The following is a 22,568-nucleotide window of genomic DNA, read 5'->3' on the forward strand; positions in this document are numbered from 1 at the left end:
ACAGCACTGGATACAGTGGTGTGAGCAGAGGAAGATACATAAGCTCTGGAATTTCAACAGCCCCCTCACTGTGCCTCTGTGATAGTTCACAGGGCCACTGACACAGCCGCAGCTGTCACACAACCTGTGGTCGGGACTGGAGGATGGTTGAGTAATAATACTTTACTGGCGACTATAGTAACTTGTTTCTGTGCATGTTAGGAAAACTGGATCACAGAAGAAGAATTAAATAGGAGTTCATGGGTGAAATTGAGATCAACTGGCTGAATAAAGTCTGCACATTTTCACTGTTGTTATGTAATTCTATATGAACACACTGCCCATGTTCTGGTCCATAATAACAACCTACTCTGATAATATTTTTTGTCTTTCTCTGTAATGATCCTTCATCCCATCCTTCTTTTGTCCCTGATGCTTTGCTAGTCTTTTGTTGAGTGGATATTTTTGGATCTCACTGCTCAGACAACACCTGCTGGACTCTGTCCATGGCCTTTATGGCCACTCCTACTCAAACTCAGTGTGACTTTTGGAAAGAGACATAGACTTTTTTTTCCAATCTGATTCTCTACCAATTCTTGCCTTTGTAAAAGACAAACAAACTATATGATTAGTCCATAAACACTTTCCCATTACTTGATTTCATAAGCCTTGATTGATATTTTTGTTTCATAAATTTGAACCCAATTATTAGTGTAAATTCTTCTTCTTCTTAAATACTAAAAGAAAAGACTGTGGAGAATCTATGACAATCAAAGTACTTCTAGTCAAATTTGGACTTGTCTTAAAATGTGATTTTTTTTTAGTTGTGCTCATGTGCTAAATTGTTCCCCTGTCTCTTTCTCCTGCACTTTATTACCTTGGTGGTCTGGCCCGGTATTCTTCCTGGGGCTTTTTTAAGGCAGTCAGCTGTCACTGTGTTGTCATCCTGCCATGTGTTTTGTGGACTGTTCAGCAGTCAACCAGGCATACCGGTCATATAAAGAGATCAAAAAGGCTCATGGCGCAATCCATGTCACCTTAGCACCGTGGATAGATAGCGAGATGAACATCGCCACATTGTACCTGTCCAACCATAAATGATTTTCTCAGATTTGGTTCGGGGTCTGATTCAGAAGTCTGAAAATACTTCCATTAAAATTGGACATAGAGTATATTATAGATATGACTGAGGTCTTGATGTAATATATGTTACTACTGTTCAATTTGAGTTATATATTCTTTTCCTTTTTCCCTGACATTGCAGAAAAAACCCTTTATAGTTGTCAAAGCCTTAACACAGATGGGTGTGACAACTGAAACAACCCTCACTATTCCCAAAATTGTTATCATGCAGGGAATCATGCAGTCCTTTAACAATGATGTCATGGCCTTTTGTAAAGCCACATATGAAGTTTTAAGGCCTCTGAAGTTGGATTTGGGCAACCATTGTCCGTTGATGACCCTGTATGCATTACTGATTGGTTGCTCTGAGGAGCTCATAAAGCCAGCAGTCTTTGTTTTTGTGGTGTATCATATAGTTTGTGATCTATTCTGTAGTCAGGTGACTTCTTATATTTATATAATTTTGTAATCCCAAAAGTATTCAACAGTTTGATTTTACAGTTTCGTCAAACCTTTAGTGTCAGACAAGGAATAAAAGCAAGTGTTGTTGGAACAGTTCGTCACAGACGTGCTGAGACAGTTGGGTGAGTAGCTCCCAGACAAAAACTGGAACACAGTGATGATTTCACTGGTAATGTCTGGACTGGAATTTCTCACTTCCTCCTCACTAATTAAAAGTATCAGGAGGGAATAACTTTGGAGCTCTGCCCCATCCCTCTGAGTCAAACTTTATCACTTGCTGTGATTCAACCTAATCAAGCTCATCATAACAGGTTCAATGTGCAGACTTTATTTATGAGGTCATGAAAAAAATATCAGTGTGATGACTGTGTATGGCTGTTCTGCACAGTGCTTGTTACATTGTGCCACTGGTGTGTCAATTTCCATTAGTTGAGTAACACAACCAACAGCCTAATCTGACACGGATCATTTTATTAATAAGAACATGTAAGAAATTAAGGTGCTGTAGGTGGAAGCAGCCAAAGAAGAAAAAAATAAAGTTAATTGTTTGTCTGTGGCGCCACCAAGTCAGGATGGGTAAATTTATATGGAATACAACTGTGTTCAGTGGTTAAAGCCACCAGCCTTGTTATGTAGCATGCTGCAGTCATCAGTAACTGTACCTGCTTTCTGACTTTTATTATAATTAGATTTAGGACATAAAAATAATGGATGAGCTGTCTTCTATCAGCTGCTTGTCCACATTAAATTCAATGCCCTCGTCCTTTTACCCAGGGTTTTTTGCTGTCTTGTTCTCAGCCAAGTCAGTGTAACAGGGCCCTCTTGTTATAATTCAGATCCCCTTATTAACAGGAAAAGATTTCAACAGTCACTGAGTTCAACATTTCTGTCACTTTGAAAAAGCGTATACAGTAGTTGCATTAAAAGCTGACTTGATGAGAAAATGTCAGAAAAATGATTCCAGGGTTAAAAGCAGTGATGAGAGCAGCTGTGCCACTGTAATTGACATTGCCTCCTCAAATTTTAGTGGTGGACAAATTTAGCACGGGTCTCAGTTCATAGCCTGGACTCAATATAGCTTCAGGTTTAGTGCTGACTCAGAAATACCATCTTGTCCTGACACTAGACTGACAGATAGTTAGAGAGACCTTGTTCTCTTGCAAGAATTTACCTCTCTTGTTTTTCCCTGGGACTGGAAAAGTCATAGTGGTTCTGCATCCTGTCAGTACTTCTGCTCAAAGTTCATGTCAGACAGACATGTACAATCAGGTTTTAAATTAATCTAATCAGAAAATTGGTAAATCTTTCTTTCCACACATTTTCCAACATAAAAGTTTTAAATGTTGTTTCAAAGTTATCAATATACTGTGGCGGAAGGTGAATGTAATATTTTCTGATTTAAATCAGGAAACATTTCTTACTCTGGCTGTAATTTATGGAGGACTGGAGCTAATTGATAGATTTAGTTAAATAAGAAAAATAGATCAACTACCAATATTGATACATAGCATTAAATCTTGTATATTTTTTATATTCCTAAAAGTTGTCTAAAACAAGTACAGTCTACACAGACTACTCAATCAGCCTGCAAAATGAGTCTCCCCCCCCCCACACACACACACACACTCCCCAGGATGGTATATCCCACAAAATACTAAGGACATGACCTCAGTGATAATTGTAGCCCTGAATGTGGTTACAGACATTTGAGCTTGTGACAGATTTCATACATGTTTTGCTTTGAATTGTGTCGATTGAGAATTTATCCATTTATTTATTGAAGGCTCTAACTCTCTTGAGCAGCTAATACATTTAGTGATTTATTTATGTTTCACTAAAGAAAGGACTATTAAAACATTCTTCAAAATTTTCAGTCAGATTTTTTGCAGTATTCATTCTTTTTTTTGGCAATGTATGTAAAACTGGTTTCTTGAAAAACCAGGAAGTGACAGTCACATTTCTGTCTATGGCTCTACAAGAGAAAGAACCACAAGAAACTCCATTACATTGAAATGCTTTATTTTCAGTGAATACAAAAAATAGTTTTATCGCGGTCAGATAAATATCTTTTATATTGTTTGTCATCACTTATCTTTACTGATAAAGAGACTTCCTAATTTTTTTTATGTTAAGGGAGGAAAGAAAAACATACAGAACACTTCAATTACTCCACAGCATTGAAATGCGTCACAACATCTTAATGGTGACAGATATATCGAAATGTTCTTATTACGTGTATCTTTCATAGAGTCTTAAAAGCACAAGAAAAATCCATCCATAAAATTTCAGTGACTTCATAATGCACAATAAAGCAGATTACAGACTCAAACCTCTGCTCTGTCGTTGTTTAGAAGCACTGTGGTGCATGCCCATGGAATGCAGTACAAAAATGTGTTCATATAAGTAATATACATGTACAGTATATATTACTGATGTTACATTTCAAACAGCAACACATTTTTTGGACTGGCAGACAGTTCCTCTGTCATCTCCAAAAGGCCTTGCATGTGGCAGACAGAAAGGTGAAGGGCGAGCAGTTGGGTTGAGCACTTAAGAGGAAGCAGTACATTTGCAAGTGTGCCAACAAATGTTCAAAAACCCACAGAAATGAACCTACATTTCCAAACAATAACTTGTCCAGTACCTTCTATTGAATGATGAGGTGAAGCTGTCACTCAACGACACCGGATGCTGTATGGGCTACGGACTAAGGCACTAATAATAACACTACAGACTTGACTGATGAGCAGTGGACCCACTCTCCCTCCGTTTTTCCTACGCTCAACAAACAAAACACAATGCCAGAAAACACATCTGAATTCAGACCAAACTCTTAAAAAAAAAAAAAAAAAAAAAAAAAAAAAAAATGGAAACAGACAGTCTGTCTGGTATACTGTCGGTATGTGGAGGTCTGAATCATTCTGTATCTGAAGCACAAAGCCATGCATTTTCACAGCAGGACCTAATCTTACAAGACACTGTTGTTTAATATTGAAACACAGTCCATATAGTAAGACGAGAGAACAAAACACATATCACAATCAAACTCGGTAAACAAAAGGCTCTTCCTTTGCAGCAAGTAGCATTTTCAGTAAAGTCGCACAGAGCACCCCGAAAAAGGAGAACTGCAGTGATTAGTGTTGCAGTCACTTCACTTTCAATTCACTTTTTTAAAATTGTATTTGTTAAAATCAGCTTATTGCTGTTACTTTCATATTCAGTATATTGCTGCTTCCTGAATGTACAGAATTGGAAGTGAAACGACAAATCAATCCTTGGCAGGGATTGAGTATTGCTGCAAAAATTACTGTAATCCCTCTCTAAAAATATCAACATAAGGACCAAAGTAAATCTGCAGGGTACAATTCAACTGATTCAAGAGGTCAGAGGTATTTTTTTTTAGTTAGTCTTAATTTGAGTGATGTAGGAGTCAATCAACCTGCCAGGTTACACAAACTATCCACTCTTTACTGAAAGTAAAACAAGCACTGAACTACACTATATCATCTCCTGGATTATTAAGTATTAAGTATGCACGGCATAAAGGAAACCAATACTGCCCCCTAAAGCACCAGCCATTTTATTGCATCATGATAAAATTCTGTCCATACTGGATGGAGGTCTCAGCATCTGAAATGATCACCAATAAAAAAAAAAGATATTTGAAGGATTTGGGAAGATATCTAATATCTTTCCTGGAAGCCACCCAAGCCTGTGCTAGTGGTAGCAATTAAGCGAGACTATTTCTGCCCTCAAAAAAGACCCCTCCTCTGCTAAAAATACTCGTGAGTAATAAATATTCCTGCTATGGTAATATTTCGTCCCGTGTAGAAAAGCATTAAGAAGGTATTTTGCATGTAGAGCCCACAAATATCGGCAAAAAAAAAATAAAGACAGTAAAGAAAGGTGCTTGTATAACTGGTGACATTAAATGAAGATTCCCAAAAACAACTGTGCATTATTGAAATTTACAGTATGGTCCACGAAACACCAATATGCAAAATCCAACCTCCTTCATATTCGAGTTCATGGCCACTGAATTAAAGTCAAGACATGCCACAGTGATTTACGGACAGACATTAAGGTGCCAACATTCATCCAATGTCAGAGTACCGAGCTGAAATGCTTTTGCTCTCAGCGTGCAGTTAAACAGCTATGAGATGTGAACAGCAATACAATCAGTTCTTCATTTTAAAGTTGATGCACTACAGCTGCAAATTGTGAAACAAAAGAAAGACATTGTAGAGCTTGTGGACAAACGTGAGAGCACATGAGCTGTGTTGTTTGTCCTAAGCACGTCACATTCTGGTTTAATCAGTCATAGTACTTATGATATACATGAAGCAGTTCTTCAGTCGAATCCCCACAATCTTGATGTTGTTTTCAGGAAGTAGTCAGTTCCACACAGTAGTATTTCAATCTTGCTAGTAGTTGACTTTAAGACCTTTCCATGTGATGCGGACTCAGTAAGCAGTGGTCACTGCAGACTGGAGCTTTACTGCTTTGTTAAATCAGTCACATATAGTAGGCCACATAGCTGTCCACACGTGCCATTAGAAGGACACAATTTTGCACACAAATACAGATGTGCGCTTCACACCGGTTTATACAGCAGTGATTAGTTGTTGTCCTCTCGTAGTTCGGTGGGCAGGAACTTGTACTGCTGCTGCCTGATCTGAGCCAGTTTCTTTCTGGCTTCTTCCAGCTCTCTCTCCTTCCTCAACATCTCTTCCTGGGCTGCAATAATCTACACAGACACACACAGGGGAAGGGAGAGTATTTAACATTGCAAATATATATATATATATATATATTTATTTTTTTTTAAATCTTCCAAACACAGCGTATTTTGACCAGAGACAGTGTTTTTCTAAACCCCATCAGTCCCCTTTTGGTACAAAAGTCACATATTCTATGAATATTAACATATTTAAAACCTGTTTACCATCTCTCAAGGTATTGTCTGTGACTGACGTGTCTGTGTGTTTCTTTGTGTACCAGTCTGAGCATGTCTGTGTTTGAATGCACTTGTACTAAACTTAAATTCCCACATTTGTATAAGTTACAACTACAGGATATGCATTGAGAGTACTTGATGAAGGAGACAAATATTTTATGAGAAAGACTGACAACATGATGAGACAAAAGGATGGAAGAATTAACCTAAAAGCTGAGGGTGTTTCAAAAGTTGGTCAACATTTTTTAGAGACATTAAGATCAGTGCTGCCAAATGGTGCACAGCAGTGAGTGACCGTGTGGTACAGACAATTCATGAATGTGATACTAATGGGAAATTATTTGTGAGGACAGACTTTTGATTTCTTGGCATCCAGGTTTTAAATCAATATTTAAGTGCAATTTTTGCTAATGCATCTAAATGCTTGTCAGTTAACAGATTATCAATCCAACTGGCAATGTGAAACAAACTTTCACAAATGTACTCACTCCTCAAACCCTGGCATTACAAAAAGCAGGTGCTTGCTATCTTTTAGTGCACTAGGGCAGATGTAGCTGAAATTAAACTTCATAATACATCAGAGACGCCTGAAAAAAAACGTTGGAAAGAATTCCTATTTAAGCAGCAAAAGCTTGTTATGACATTAAACGCGATTTGAAAGCATTACCTGCGCGATTCCACCCACAAACTTTGTCTTAACCACCACGTTGGCTTCTTCCGCTTTGTCAAAAGCTGCCTTCTGGGCCGCCCGCACCAAATTATCTGATGCCTTCTTCACTGCATTTCCAGCAATCTACAAGGAGAAGAGATCAGCAGATAGTGGTGGAAGAGGAAGATCGTTTGAATAAAAGTAGCAAGAGAACAGTGTAGTATTATCAGCAAAATGTACTGAAAGTAGCAAAAGTAAAAGTGCTCATAATGCAGGAAAATTGCCTCTATACGTATTGTATTATTACATTACATGTAATGTTTTAGTTTGGCTTTTTTTTTTTAAATGATCTTAAAAACTAAATATTAAGTAGTTTAGAAGTAGCAGAAAATTAAACTACCCAAGTACAAGTAGCTCAAAACTGGAATAGAAATGAATGATTCCAAGTCATCAGATTCTTTTACAAAAGACAGGCAGCAAAGAATGGCAATAATATGAATCAGTTAAAAGTGCAGCCATAAGAAATATAGAGTAAAAGCTGGTACATTTTGACACTGCCCTCTCCATGTTATGATGGCCAGTTGTTAAAACAGCTGAATAAAACTGTACCTGCAGCCTCCTCATGGCCTCAGAGTCCTGGTCAGCCTTCACCTTACAGGCCACCAGCAGCTGGGCGGTGGAGGCCGCTACCTGTTTGGCTGAGGAGATGAGCTTCTCCTCGCTGGCGTGGCCCTGCACTGAGGCGTTGGCTGCCTCGCACAGGTTGCTGGTCGCCGCCGCTACCATACGTGCCTGGAGCAAAGAAAGAAAGTTAATTTGTGATAAAAAAAAAAAAAAGTAATTGTGCCTCAGATTGTAACCGAGGTACGACGACCCTCAACACTTACAGCAGAGATGAGCCCCTGAGACCACTGTCCATCGTCCACGGCATTGGCAGGAATGGAGCCCACTTTTCCTTGAGCCACCAACTCTCTCTGAGCAGCTGAGGCTGATTTGACCAAAGCGCTGGTGGCTGCGGCAATGGACTTGGCTGCCTCCAGGATCTGCTCCTCAAAGTTCAGCGTCTCGTCTGCTAACTGAGGGGGAAGAAGACCAATCGGTCAAACGGGATGGAGCCTTTCACGGGAGTAAAATTTAAGAACTTAACTACTAACATCATAAAGATATACCAAGTAAAAATCCGGGCTGATCACTCCTGATTATGATTTATAATTCCGTGAAACAACATGAAACTCAACATTTTGTAGACACATTTCTAAGAGGGGCTTTATTTATCAGCTGTAAATTTTTTCCATAATAAACAATTTCCCCACCAATACTGACACACTCAATGAAGTGATACAAAGGACAACTTCCAAAAGCTTTACACGGCCAGATACAAAGCATCTCTTTAAACTGCAACAGCTGATAGGGAGCTGCATACAACCGGAGAAGAAACAAGACTCTGTATTCGACATCCAATCATACTCCTGTCTGTCGGTTTAAACAGACACATAACACATACTTTTCACACACGCACACATTCACACCACAAATCTGTAGACAGAGCGGGACACTGTAGGAATATGTTTGATATATAGTTGGGACTGAATAACAACCTAATATATCAAACATATCAGACAGAGCCCTGCAGAGAAGGCCTCCGGTGGTGGGGGGCAGGCAGGGAGAGAGGAGAGGGGGGAGGGGGCTGGGGGGGTTAACTGGGAGCTAGAGGACATAGACTGGGACAGGTTTAAGCTAGAACTAGCACAAATGGATGGATGGGTGGGTGGGTGGTGGAGGAGGACAAGAAGGAGGAGGAGGAGGAGGACGGGAAAACACAGTAAACATGGTGACATTTGGGAGAATGGGATATGACTTAAGATAATATTATGGAGGTTGGGTTTCAGTCAGTTATTCATGGCAACAATAGGGATAATATCAGATGCAGAGATAAAACAGAAGTAAAACTTTGAAGGACATGAATATCCAATGAACTGGGTAAAGGGCAAACATATGAGGTTGTTATAGGAAGTTCAAATTAAGAAACTTTGGTTAAGGTTGTAAACTTAAAGCAGACGGGACGAGAGACAGAGAACCCTTTAAGTGAATGTCACAAAACAAGACATTTGATTTTGTTTCTGTGAAATTGCTCCCTGTACAACTTCTGATATTAACACTGAAAATTAACAGATGTTTACAGAAAGGCACAGAGCACTGTGGATATACCTTAAAGCATTCCTTCAAAGGACATTTGTCTATTACATAGTGCTGCAAACTCAGCCATCTGAAAAGATATCTGATCAAAATAAGATGTTGAAGGTAAAAAGGACCAACGCACTTAATTGTTACAAATATGCTAATTATGTATGATTTTAAGTGTACTGTTGGGGTATATATCCAAATAGTATATATTTAACTAATTCAGTGCTCAGATTTCAAACAATAATACTCAGTGCAGAGTGTATGAAAATACTTTTTCTCAGATAGAGACACAAATTTGTCTTTGAAATAAATGTGTCTACTAAGTACATTTCTTAAACATCTATTTTAAGTTACTTCATACGTCTATTCCATTATTTCAAAGAGAAATACAGAAGTGTATATTTAACTCACCTATATTTATCTGTAAGATGTAGTTATTAGATTTTAAACAAAAACACATGATAATGGTGTTTAAAGTCCCTACAAAACAGCAGTCCTGCTGAAGCCCACTTGTCACAGAATTCCCAATAATTGCAAGGGAGATAATTAGAGATTTTCCATCTCTAAACAAATGATCCAACATTTAACAAAAAGCAACAAATGAATACAAATATGTACAGCTGAACTTTGAATGTATTATTGTCCTGACCCAATAGCTACATCATACCCACTTACATTCATTTTGTGACCCTTTGCAGGGGACCCAGCCCATAGGTTGGAAACCTCGGAATTAAACTAATTACCGGTATAAAAGGCGTTTAGAGCAGCTGCACCAGACCAGCTCTAATAATTAAATGCTACTTACACACTGATGCATTATTACCAGTGTAATAATAGCAGTGTTGTTATTCACAATGCTTATGTATTTTTATTTAAACAACAATTCAAATAAATTAATTAAATTGTCTTGGTACTTTTACTTGAGTAAACAATCTCAGTTCATCCATTACTGGAATAAAAACTAGCCAACAGTACATAAAAAGCAGTTAAAGTCAACTTAATGCAGCAAGAAACGGGAAACTTATTATTATTATTATTATTATTATTATTATTATTGGGTCAATAATTAATGTATATAACACTTTGGAGGCCACATCTGATCACTACTCGTCACAACTGGTACTTATACATGTTATACTTAATTAAATTTTTCAAATAATCTCTCACCTTTTACGAACGTACTATTTTGAATGCAGGACATTCATTTACATTTATATTATATTTATAGAATTATATTTTATGACTTCCTCCAATACAGTTTTTTTTAATGATAAACATTTCTTCTCATGTCTTTAAGGTATAAAAGCTTTAAACTAACAACAGAACAAAATTTCATTTTCTCTACTGCTCTGGAGCTCATTTAGTAAAAACACTGTGGTGACATCATTATTCCCTCAACCTCTCCAGCTTGTTATCCATCATGTAGTCACCCACCTTTGGCTTGGCTCGGGGTTTGAGCTGCTCTAGCTTCTTAGCAGCTGCTTCAATGGACGCGGCCGCTCCAAGCAGCTCAGTCTCTGCAATCACTGTTGGATCCTCGGGGTCCACCCACTCTGAACCTGAGGCACACGAACATGATTAATATTTGAACTTAAAAAAATAGGAATTTTACCAACACTTCACAAAGCAGTGTGTGAACAGAGCATGCCTCAAACCGTGATCATAAAGAAAACAACCAACACTGTCACCAAACAGAAAAAGGGGTGCCACATATCTCCAAATCCCATGCATAGCTGCCATTCACTGCAATGAAGATGGAGTGATTTATCTGAAGTGAGATGGCACATAAAACAAAGATGGACGGAGCTGGCTATGTACTGGAGAAGCCTGACAGCAGCTGGATTTTATGAGATTAAATAAATTGATGTTAGCGGCTCACAGTCCAGAAAACAGCGCTAACTTACCTCCATCTGTGGCAGGAGAAGGATGACAGGAATATTAACGAAAGTTTGTTTAAGGGAATGTTTCTGTTTCTCTGTTACATGGAAAATGATATAGATTTTGCTACTGATGTAATGACCTCTCACTGGGAATTATAAACAACACATTTTGTTAGATACTTCATTAGTAAGTAATACAAGTTATGGCTTACTGACGTGAACTTGAGTTCATCACATATAACACTGTAAAAGGAGTTGGTGTGTAACGTGTGATGATGTCATCACTGTGTGTGAGCCGTTACCTTTCATGGCCTCAGCTGTCTGAATGAGCTCTGTGACGGCTCCCGCCACTCGTTTGGAGCAAGCTGCCAGCAGCTGCTTCTGCTCTGCGGTGGGCTTCTGCAGGACCTACACACACATTGAACAAAAGCAGTGTGGGAGCAATTAGAAAGTATCCAGTGTCTAACACACAAAAATGATCTCTCTCCTAACATATAGTACTTACTGGCACAATGTTCAGCTTACCATTAATACTTGTTCTAGTAGATCAATGTATCCGATTGTACACTCGGATCCGAACATCAGCGCTCTGTTCTTCACGTCCTCACTGACCTCAAGATGGTACGCTGCTTGCTGAAAGAAAAAAAACACACACACTCCACATTCAACAGGAATGTTTACATTCACTTTTATATTTAAATGTGTTTGGGTCCTCAAGTTGTCGGTCTCATTATTGTAAGTTTAAGTTCTGGTTGAATTTCTCTCAGAGAACATACAATGTTCATAAAATGAAAAAACAACATACATGTACAATGTGTTAATGTTGTTAAATTTTAGGTTGTTTTACTGGTAGGGATAAAAAGCACCTTGCAGGTGGTGAGCATGTCTGAAATGGCTTTGCGACTGAGGTTGGCTGTATGGATGATGTCTTCTTGGCGAGCAGAGTTCCCTGCAGCCACTGCTTTAGCAGTTGCCATGGTAATTCCCTTCGTCATGCGAATGAACTCCTCAGGTGTAGTTGTCTTATTGGGACCGTCCTTGGACTGAAACACCTGCAGAATACAAAGGACAGGCATAAAACTGATTTGATTCAGAGACTGATAAAAGCTGCATCTTCCTCAGTGTTTCTAGAAATATACAAAATAATACTCATCATCATTCAGCATTAATCAGTCATGTAAAATCCTTGTGACACTGCTGAAGACACATTACTGCTGTCCAACATCCATTTATGTCCTCGGCCCTCCACCCGTACTCACCGCCATTTCCTGTTTAATGCACTCGATTGTGGCCTCCAGCGCTCTGGTGCCCCGAGTGGCCTCGTCCTCCACAGCCTTGACCGTCTTCAGCAGGGACGTCACGTTGGTCACCATCACCTGACAGAAAAAGTATGCAACACAGTGTTCATCCACACCGATGGCAAATTTGCAAGGCTGGGGCACGAAACATGTTTTTATGTCACCATCTCCAAATACAAATAGTTTAGACCAAAATACTTAAATTTACTACATTTTACCATTTAAAAATTAACCAGAAAGAATAGTCTGTTTTATGACTAATCTAGAAAATTAAAGATGAGTCTAATCAAGGTGCTTGTCTGCTCTGGTGCACACAGGCCTGAGGACACAGTAACAAATCATATAATAACAATCCAATATTGCTACAAGGCAGTCTTGCACATTGTCTTACTACTACTTAGCTGATATATTTAGAGATATTAAAGTGATATGAACTTCATGATACAGAATGAAGTACAGTTTGGATCAATTTAATTTGGGGTGATAAATTAAACATTTCTAAATGTGTGTAATATTGTAGTTATTTTGGAACAATGAAAGAATATGGACAACCACATCCAATTAAAGATTTAATACATCACACTGAAAGCTAGGGGGCACACAGCACCCATGGAAGACAGCCTGTGCCCTCAAGACTTGAAGCTAAACCATTTACAATATTTGTTTTCACCCCAGGCCCTAAAATTGCACTTGAGCCATGTTGTTACCATCTGAAAGCCTCCATGACACTCTTCTAGTCACTTCCCTCTCTCCCTTCTGACACCCCATGACAAACTTCACAGCTAGAGGTGATAATGAGCAGTCAGCTGTGTCGTCAGCGAGTTATGAACTGTGGCTTTGGAAATTTATACTGCATACTTGTCGGAGAAAAGGATCCAGCTGATTTATCTTGGTTAGAAATTTCCTATTCTCCTGAACATCCTGGTCACATTATTGAGACACAGTTTAGCTGTTGGGAACATGGTTTCATGGTGGCAGGTAGAGTTGATTAATGGCCCTGCCTGAGGAAGAAGAGGATGTCTACTGTGCATACATACAGCATGTGAGATAGTGTAATTATTTTCATCAATTTAGATTGATGTCAGCTGCAAAGGAAAATAAGTTTTCTATTCTATTTTCATCAGTGGAAAAATAAATGTGAGCGAGGTGGTTGGTTATTCATCAGAAAACAAAATGATCTGACTTTGAAAGAGGCTTTTAAATTATATGAGAAAGTTTTAGTACTTGTAAACTAGTCCTCTCACCTTGGCAGCGCTCTTCAGTTGGTACATAGATGGATCATCTGCTGCCTTGCCAGCGGCACACTTGGTGGCACTAATGAGCTCAGCCAGCGCCTTGGCCACATCTTTGACAGCGTTTATCAGAACCACCTAGAGAAAGGACAGATAGACACACCAACTAATCACCATGCAGTCTGGGGAAGAGAAAGCACTGAAAGGTTATTGCCATTCACGGCTCATTCTTCCATAATTCCTCATGATAACAGCCACACTGAATGAAGGACAAACAGGAAACTGAGGGGACAAAAAGTGAGATTGGCTGACCTGTGTCTCAGGGTCATCAGAGCCAATGCTGGCAGCTCCCAGTTTGACCACATCTGTGAGATGCGTAATGGTTTTGGCTGAGGAATGGGCGGCCTGAGCCAATTTGTCCTGACCGGAAGCTGCACCCGACACCAGCATCTTTGTGTCCTCGACCAGAGCTTTGGCTGTCTTCAAAATGTTTTCCCTGATGGAGAAAAGGAGGAGGCAGAAAATAAAGAGGAAGAGACAGGAAGTAATGAAAGAGAAAAAGATAGGATCAATTAAAGTAAAGACACAAGAAGATCTGACAATAATCAATTAACTGCCTGAGCTTTTAAGTAGCAAATCATCTCCCAGACAAAGGTGTTGCATGTTCTTTCAATGAGTAAAGTCATGATCTTTGCCAAAACAAATAAATGTGTGTGAATTAAAATAATGTACGCTGGCGCCCATCTCTTTTCATATCAAAGCCGTTTCTTCATCAAAGCTTGTTCAAACAGAAGGAGGATTGGCAAGGTTATGTAACAAGTCAAGAAAATATTTTTTCTTAAACTGACAAGAGACATTGTAGGAAGCTGCTGCAAAGTTTCTTTTTGATTTTTGAGGGAGCTGGGTGACATCATTTGAGATTAAGTGATTTGTTCTCTTTCATTCTTCCCCGACGCTGCTTCTCTCCGTTTATCCTTTATGATTCTTCAGTGATGTACAGTACAATTCCCCTCACAGCTATCTGTAAGGATCTGGGTTAATCATTTTTGGTCAGAGTGACATGTATTGTGACAGGTCTCGTCTTGGATCATTGGATATGAATCTCTTTGAACTGTGTTCATTCAGAAATAACTGGGCTAACCAAGTTTAAGTCAAACAAAGAATCATTTTCCAAAACAAAACATGTTCACACCTATGTGGCATTTCATGGACTATAACCAGTATTTTTTTTCTATCTTATATATCTTAACAATGGGAAAGTATAAGAGCGAGAACAGTAAGAGATAAGACAATTCCTGCTTCTTTCAAACCCTCAAGGTAATTTGTGGTTTCTAACAGCAGCAATGTCCTCCCTGTTTGGCAGCTAATATGTCATTCTGTCAGTTTGAGATGAAAGATAACAAGAGGGCGGATTTTGGACTCCAGCCAGGTCTTGTACTGGTAGACTCAGTGATGTCTCGCACAATCATATTCGTACACAAACACAAAATTAGATACATTTCAACTTCTAACCTGTGGTCAGCGAAGGACTCGTCATTCTCTGCATTGAGTGTACCGGCGGAGGCAAACATGATGGTGGTGTCCAGATCGGCGATGATGCCCGACACCGCGCTGGCTGCTGTGATGCAAGCTTGAGTTCCCTTGTTGCCTGCCTGGAGGGCTGAAAGCACCAAGGACACCTGGGGACATAGACAAACATCACACCCTATAATCACGCAGGTGAGGGAGAGCTTGACATGAAGCAGATTGGATTTTTTTTTTTTTTATACCATGGCTCACTGAAAAGCAGCTGAATTGGTGAGTTCTATTTTGTCTTTTGTATCGTAAAAAGCAGATACAAGTTTAGTAATTAATAGCAAAGTAGTGTTATAATGTTTTATTGGTTTGAATAGAGATGAATACACCTTTACTGGTCAAAACAGAATACAATCTTTTTTTTTTCTTTTTTTTTTTAAATCGACATACTAACATCCACCTTATATTTTTTGTGATATGAATCTCCTTGGAAAATGATAAACGGTGCCTTTAAAGAGTATTTATACAGTATTTGCTGTGACAACAAAATACCATGTTGGCCCAAAGCATTACTCACTCAGTGAAATGAGTACGTGTCAAACTGATTTCAACCATCTGCTTTCCTCACAGATGCCTGAGTGGCAGCGAAATTTATTAACTGATATTTCCAGACTTCTGCTCGCACAAAAAAGACCATGACACTTGAATTCTTAAAAATAATAAGTAAGGATATCAAAACAGAACAAGCATGATATGTTACACAGACAAACCTGTGCTCTTCTCTTCTTCAGCAAAAGAATGACTATAATAAAAAATATCTAAAAGGTGAAAGAAGTATCAACGATCCAAAATGCTGTGGATGCTCATAATTAAACAACAGTGGGATAAAAGGAATAACAGCACAAACTCACAAGAGCAGAATCAGATCATGAGAACAACCCAGCCAAAAAATAGCGCTTTACTATTTCAGTTAAAAACAACACTGAACAGAGTTAACTTGATGTTAATCACACCCAGCCAAACAGAAAAATCTCACACCACAGAGATTTGGTAAACAAACACAAAAACAATAAGTGATGTTGGCAGAAGAGGGACAGTCCTGGTTTAATGCATGGGGCAACTAAGTTGATCAATTTAGCTTCAGTAGTGACATAATTATGTCGAAATAATTCTGACAAATATTGCAGATTATAAAAAAGCAAGTTGTGGTTAAAAAAAAAAAAAAAGGAGGAACATTTTTACTCTGAGGTTTTAATATCAGGATATAATAATACCTTCTCTGTGACTGCACGGGCACATTCAATGAGCTCTCGCTTGGTGAAGCCATCAGAGGGGATGATCTGCAGAGCCCCCGCCTTCTGGACCAGGAAGATACACCCATGACCGAGTTCCTGGACTCGGCTCTTGATCTGGAAACCAATCTGCATAAATAGAAAACATAGCAGTACAACACAAAGTTACAGAGTTATTAATTGTCATTTAAAAAAAAAAACAATAGCTTATATAAACATAACCTGCCACACTGATGAAGCAGAGCTGTTTGATGAGTAAGACTCTGTGTTTGGGTGGGTTTCGTCCTCACCTCCTCTGGCTCAGCAGTGTAAGCAGCCAGTCGCCCCTGAACGGCCAGCTGGCTGTAGTCCACGGTCACCTGAGAGGCCAGGGCTCCCAGCTCATCTGGACAAGTCACCGATTTAGTCATCTGATGGATAAACACATTGAATTTCAGCTTAAACTAAACCACACAGGTTTACATCAGCTCATTTATTGTTTACTTCATTACAAAACAAAAATATGTGTTTCCTTATGAATACAATAAGTGTGACATCATACTTCAGAGTCAACAAGTTGAACTGGTAAATATTTTAATGGTTCTGTGGTTCAAGGAGTGGATGGACCTGAATGTAGACTTGGTTTGAGGTTTTGGGAACATTCTTCTTTTACTGCAGTCAGTTGTGATCTACATGCTTGTAATTTGTTTTGGTGGCTGGGTTTTAAAATTTTAATTTTCAAATCTTAATTAAAGTTATATCGAAAAACTTTTAATAAAGGTTTGGCAGTAAACATTGTTAAGTTCTGTTCACCTGGCCAAGTTTATATTTGTCTTATGAGAATTTTCAACTTGACTCTCCCATTTAAAACATTTTTTTTTTAGAAAAGTAATAAAACGTTCCATTACTTTGATTAAGTAATCAAAATAGATACATTAATTATTACATTTTTAAAAGGTTAACTGAGAATCTGTAACCAATTCAATTTCAAAAGGTATCCTCCCGACACTGTCAGTTGTTTACAAACACATTTTCTTTTTGATTTAACTCACTACATATTTTACATTATGTATTATGAATTAGCACCAACTAGCAACCAGCAAGCATTAACTAAATTTATACGGTTTGCTATGGTAGATCAACCACATTTTGATGTTCTATTTCATCATAAAGTTTTGATTTACTTTAGATGACTTCTCTGTAAAAACATTTTTTTCGCATCTCTGAAACAGTCTGCTCGGAATTCATTTGACAGCTTACCATTTCCTGAGCAGTGACAGCAATTCCCTTGGAGTATTTCACCATGCTGGTCTGGTAATCCACAAATGAGCCGTCAGGTTCAGGTGGAGTACCTTCATCCAGCTAAGGAAAGACATACACACACTCAAAGGAGTTAAAATGGCACTGCAGTTTTAATTTTAGGCAAGATTGGTTTGTCCTTCACAATAGACGCAAACATCTTCAAACATGAAGACAATCAATCATTCAGCTCTTTAGCTGCAATGACATGTTAAATCTAATCTACCCTTCAATTATATGAATTCTGCCAGGTGTGTAGGCATCAGATCATCTGCAGCCCAACATTAATGCAATTTCATATTCAAATACTGTACACATTCAGTATGAATGATAAACACTCATTATAAATTATCCACCAAACCCACTCTGTAATTACAGCTTTAAAGTGGCATCAACTACAGAAACATCTGATCACGGGCTTCCAGTGTAAACTTTATGTTTCTAGCATTGCTGCTAAATTAGATGTTCAACACGTGAATGTGATGAGAACTGACTACATGTGGGGAAAAAACATGCACGTACTGAAATTAACCTGTAATATCATAAGTACATGATGTTCACTTCTTCCGCTGAGAGAAATAACACCTTAAAATCTGCAGCCTTGACTAAGTTCATCAGAAAAGCCTTTTAAATCACCTCTGCTCAAACCACAGTGGAGAGTGACCATTATACCGATGGATTATCTGAGAGGATTATCCCCATTTAATCAACTACTCTGAGTGACACGGACAAAACACACACCTGCATGCTCAGCTTGTTGACCTAATATGAACCATTTTTGTTAATTAATCATGATCATGAGTTGATGTAAAGACACCGTTGCCTGTGGTGAACCCACACATCTTTTTTACCTTTCACTCAGGAGGGTGAGGATGTATATAATTAGCTGATGCTATTCCTGACTGTACTTGAGATAAAAGGATTTTTCTTGCCTCGCACCTTACGTGTTTGCCAATAATTTGACTGTTAATTGGTAAGATTGTCCAAATGGCCTGGCACTGACTTTGAATGGTTGTGTTGACGGTCAGGTTTTCTCTGCCTCAGTAGCTTGTGATTTGTATTTATATGTTAATCAGTGTGTTTTTATTGATGCCTGGGAAACACTGCGGTTGCATAGGAACAGCAACTGGAAATCATGCTTGAAAAAAAACGAACTCTTCATTTGAAAATGATGGTTGCTTCTGTGAACCCTGGAAAAAGATTAGGAACGTTCCCTGACGGTTCCCCTGTAGCCAGTATCAACTTTCCAATTCATCCCACTTATTTTCTTTACAGCCATAAATTGCAATCCAATCCAATTGTCAAAAAAAAAAAAAAAAAATTCCACTGCACAATTTTACCAGTTTACACTAAAACTTAATGTGTAATTTAGTCTAAAATAAGTACAGTAGCCCCATTTGTGGTGTACTATAGATAGTTGGGATTATTTTTCCTTGCCATTTCTGCTTGTTGACAGTGATAGGTAAAGGGAGGGTATGGAGACAGCTGTGATAATCCTTCAGTTCAGCAGGGGGTTTTGATCGTTTTAGGGTAAACTCAGATGATTGTATTAGCAGATTTGCAGCCATATCGTTTTGTAACACAAATGAAGACAGAATAGAGCTGTCAACTAAAACACAGCTGGTTTTGATCTGTATCCGATGATGGTAAAAGAAAGTCCAACTCAACCTAAACATTAACCAAGAGTAAATTAAGGACATCTGGATGAGGCACCTGTCCTGAATAATCTTCAGCTGAGTACACAGCAGCTGCAGAATACCTCCCAGACTTTTCCCTTTGAAGGTTTCTCAAGGTGTCCACCTGGGAGGACACCCTGAAGGAGCAACTACATTTGTTTTACCCTGCTTGTCACTGGGACACCCCAGGGACCTCCAGGAAGAGATAGAAAACGTGGCTGAGGAAAGGATGTCAAGACTAATGGGCTACTGCTGTTAAAGAAAGAGTCCAAACACGTAACAGTCTGTCTGTCACTGCAGACAATCATTATTCAAGAACTAGAGAGGCAGGATTCACTGAAACGGTGTAAGCATTAGAGCAAATTAAAAGTGTAAAGATTCTACGCTGTGTCTTTTGATTATCTGATGCAACCAAGCATCAAACAGACCACCATACTCCGCAGAACCCACCTTGGCCATGGCTTCTGCAATGGACTCCACCATTCCTCCCACCATTCCCACCTCACTGGCAGCCTCATTCAGCGTCACCATGATGTCGTCAACTGCCTCCTTCATGAGCTGAGCTGCTTCTGCGATGGCATCATGGGTGTGTGATGCCTGTGAAGTGTGACAAGCACACGTGAAATATTTGTACATGTGTCATTACTATAAGTGTAAAAAAAATGGACCTTCACGGAAACAGATAATTATCCTCACTGAAGCAGTTCAGATAATCTTTACAGGTGTGGCGCAGCAGTGAAGCGCCACTTTAAACAAAGTGCAGAGACAATGAAATGGAGCATAAGATGGACTTGCCTTTGGATTTCCTCCACCCTCCTTGGCAGCGTAGAGCATCTGCAAGGCAGACTCCGCCAGGGTCTTAGTTTGGTCCAGGAAAGTCATTTGCTGCTGGTGGTCATTCAGATTGGAGGCCACGCCCACAGAGGCCTTAATCAGAGGTTCAAAGTAACCAGCCAGTTGGGTTACCTGAGGCAAAGAGGGACAGTTTTTGATGAGTTGTGTGAAAAACAGCATCAAATTCAGCCTACATATAACTAAATATGATATTTACGCCTGAGCAAGTAAATGAATGAACCTCATCACCAGTTGTTATAAGATGGTATACACATAAGTGTGATAAACCTTTTAGATATTTCACCTATTGGGCCATATTTTCCAGACCATTAATGCAGAGGGAATTGTCCTGGCAGATTTTAATCATTTTATAATAACCTCATTTATGACACAAAGAAATTCTGGTAACCTGACAATGCTGGACAACAACACGCAGTAAATAGTGGTGAGTGGTGGGAGTCAAACATGTATTATTAGATATTGATGCATATAAAAGCAGCAGCATTTGTCGTAGTATTAATTCTATTCATATCGGCCACGCCTAAGGTAATATGCAATACTGCTGTGACTGAATACTGCTGCTAAAAAAGTATGACTTTGTTGCTCCACAGTTACAGTATAATAGCAATTAATTCCCTGCCCTATATTACCTTATGTCCTAGTTGGGCAGCTTCGCCCCTGGCAGCGGTGGAAACAGGGTCAATTAAGTGGCCAATTTCCTGCACGGTGGATGTCAGCTGGTCCTGTAGTGCCTGAAGAGAGAAAATAAAAATAAATTAGTTTTTATGTTGCTTTTTATGGGAGACAGAGGTGCATTCAAATAAGTCAGCTGGGACCTGCTAAAAACCAGGAAACTAAGCAGAGATACTTGCCCTGAGCAACTCGAGCTTCTAATATGCAAGCTTAAACTTTTTGAAGCTCAGCAAACCGGGTGCAAGTGTCAAAACCTGATCTGACCAGTTCTGCTTTAAAATATACCAGTCGCAGGGCATAAGGATCCAATGGACTCCAAACTGTACTGTAGGATTACTACTAGAGGGCACCTTTCAAAATACTGTTTAAAAAAATAAAAAAGTACCTGACCAAAAATAGATCTATAAAAGACAGACAAAATTCAACAAAAAGACCAGAACAAAACAACAGACTGTGAAACTGGCTATGGAGAAGCAAGAAAAAGTGAGCAAAAGAGATGAAATAGACAAGGACAAACACACAGACACAAATGCAAACAGGGAAAAGCTATCAAACCGTCTCCTGATGGTTGCTTACCTCCAGGGAGATGTCGTCCCTGCTGGGTAAGTTCTGGCTGACGGCTGCCAGAGAGGCCTGCTCAATGTCCCGGATACATTTGTTGATGTTATCAATCGACGAGTCACACTCCCGCTGGCCGGGGGCCTTGTCCCTGAGAATGAAATGAGAGCAGGATAAGAGGAGAAACAGAGCAAAAGGAGGCAAAAATGAGTAATGAAGAAAGGAAATAATAGACACAGGAAGAGAGAGAAGAGCAAATGTTAACACAACGGAAAGTTATTAAAACACAGACAGGTTCTGGGATGTCTTTTTAACATCTTGCGGGTTTCTCATCTCACTGCTGCTCAGGTAACATCTGCTCAAATGTGGCCTGTATGCGAGATCAAGCTGGGAAGCCAAATTAGCTTTAAAGCTTCCGAGTTGTCTGGGTCTCCGGCCTCATGGGCAGAATAAGCTGGTTAAACATCCATTCCCATACATGGCGGCACACTGAAAGTAGAACTAAAATAAGACCTCATCCTCGCATGCAATGATACCGACAAAGATATGAAGTCGGCTTTTGCAGGATGGAGTCAATCACTATTTGTATTCCTTGGCACCGCAGTATATCATTGAATTATATTAAAGGCCGGGGCCAAACTCCCACTCCCGAATTTGCAGTATAAAAGGTAGAGTGTGATAAGGGCATTAGAATTGAAAGAGATGCTAAGCCGGCTGTGTATGAATGCTAATGCACAGATGTTGTGAGACGAGAAGGAACCTTAACATTCAGTGCGTTTGACACCGGCATCACTTTTGTTCTGATCAAGGTCAGGTACAAAAGGTGCGAAAGAGGAGATTAAAAATGTAAACTGCACAGGTATAAGAACAAGTGCATGTCACCCCAGGGTACAGCTTTCGGGCATCCTTTCTCAAGGTGTTTTATACAGCAGTGCAAACCGACAAAAGGGAGGAAAAAC

At 39.2% G+C, this 22,568-nt stretch overlaps 1 protein-coding gene across 5 annotated transcripts in view; it reads right to left on the minus strand.

Moving 5' to 3' along the window:
- Positions 1-3,565: 3,565 nt before the first annotated feature.
- tln2a (talin 2a) overlaps positions 3,566-22,568 on the minus strand; it is a 92,504-nt gene continuing 73,501 nt past the window's right edge. For 3 of the 5 annotated variants that reach the window (XM_069173379.1, XM_069173377.1, XM_069173378.1), the window contains 19 exons: positions 21,628-21,760; positions 21,009-21,110; positions 20,320-20,490; positions 19,975-20,121; positions 17,810-17,911; positions 16,861-16,980; positions 16,553-16,699; positions 15,276-15,442; positions 14,076-14,259; positions 13,776-13,901; positions 12,493-12,609; positions 12,100-12,285; positions 11,759-11,866; positions 11,536-11,641; positions 10,788-10,912; positions 8,057-8,245; positions 7,779-7,961; positions 7,188-7,313; positions 3,566-6,310 (listed from right to left, as the gene is read on the minus strand). In XM_069173379.1, coding sequence (XP_069029480.1) covers positions 6,182-6,310; positions 7,188-7,313; positions 7,779-7,961; positions 8,057-8,245; positions 10,788-10,912; positions 11,536-11,641; positions 11,759-11,866; positions 12,100-12,285; positions 12,493-12,609; positions 13,776-13,901; positions 14,076-14,259; positions 15,276-15,442; positions 16,553-16,699; positions 16,861-16,980; positions 17,810-17,911; positions 19,975-20,121; positions 20,320-20,490; positions 21,009-21,110; positions 21,628-21,760 — 2,668 coding nt within the window. In that variant the 3' untranslated portion in view covers positions 3,566-6,181. Of the gene's footprint in view, positions 6,311-7,187; positions 7,314-7,778; positions 7,962-8,056; positions 8,246-10,787; positions 11,642-11,758; positions 11,867-12,099; positions 12,286-12,492; positions 12,610-13,775; positions 13,902-14,075; positions 14,260-15,275; positions 15,443-16,552; positions 16,700-16,860; positions 16,981-17,809; positions 17,912-19,974; positions 20,122-20,319; positions 20,491-21,008; positions 21,111-21,627; positions 21,761-22,568 lie in introns of those variants that run through there. The other 2 variants (XM_069173381.1, XM_069173380.1) reach the window with 2 other exon arrangements.

Source organism: Embiotoca jacksoni, unplaced genomic scaffold, assembly GCF_022577435.1.
Source record: "Embiotoca jacksoni isolate LCO1_2020_lvr unplaced genomic scaffold, fEmbJac1.0.p SCAF_6, whole genome shotgun sequence".
NCBI lineage: Eukaryota > Metazoa > Chordata > Actinopteri > Embiotocidae > Embiotoca > Embiotoca jacksoni.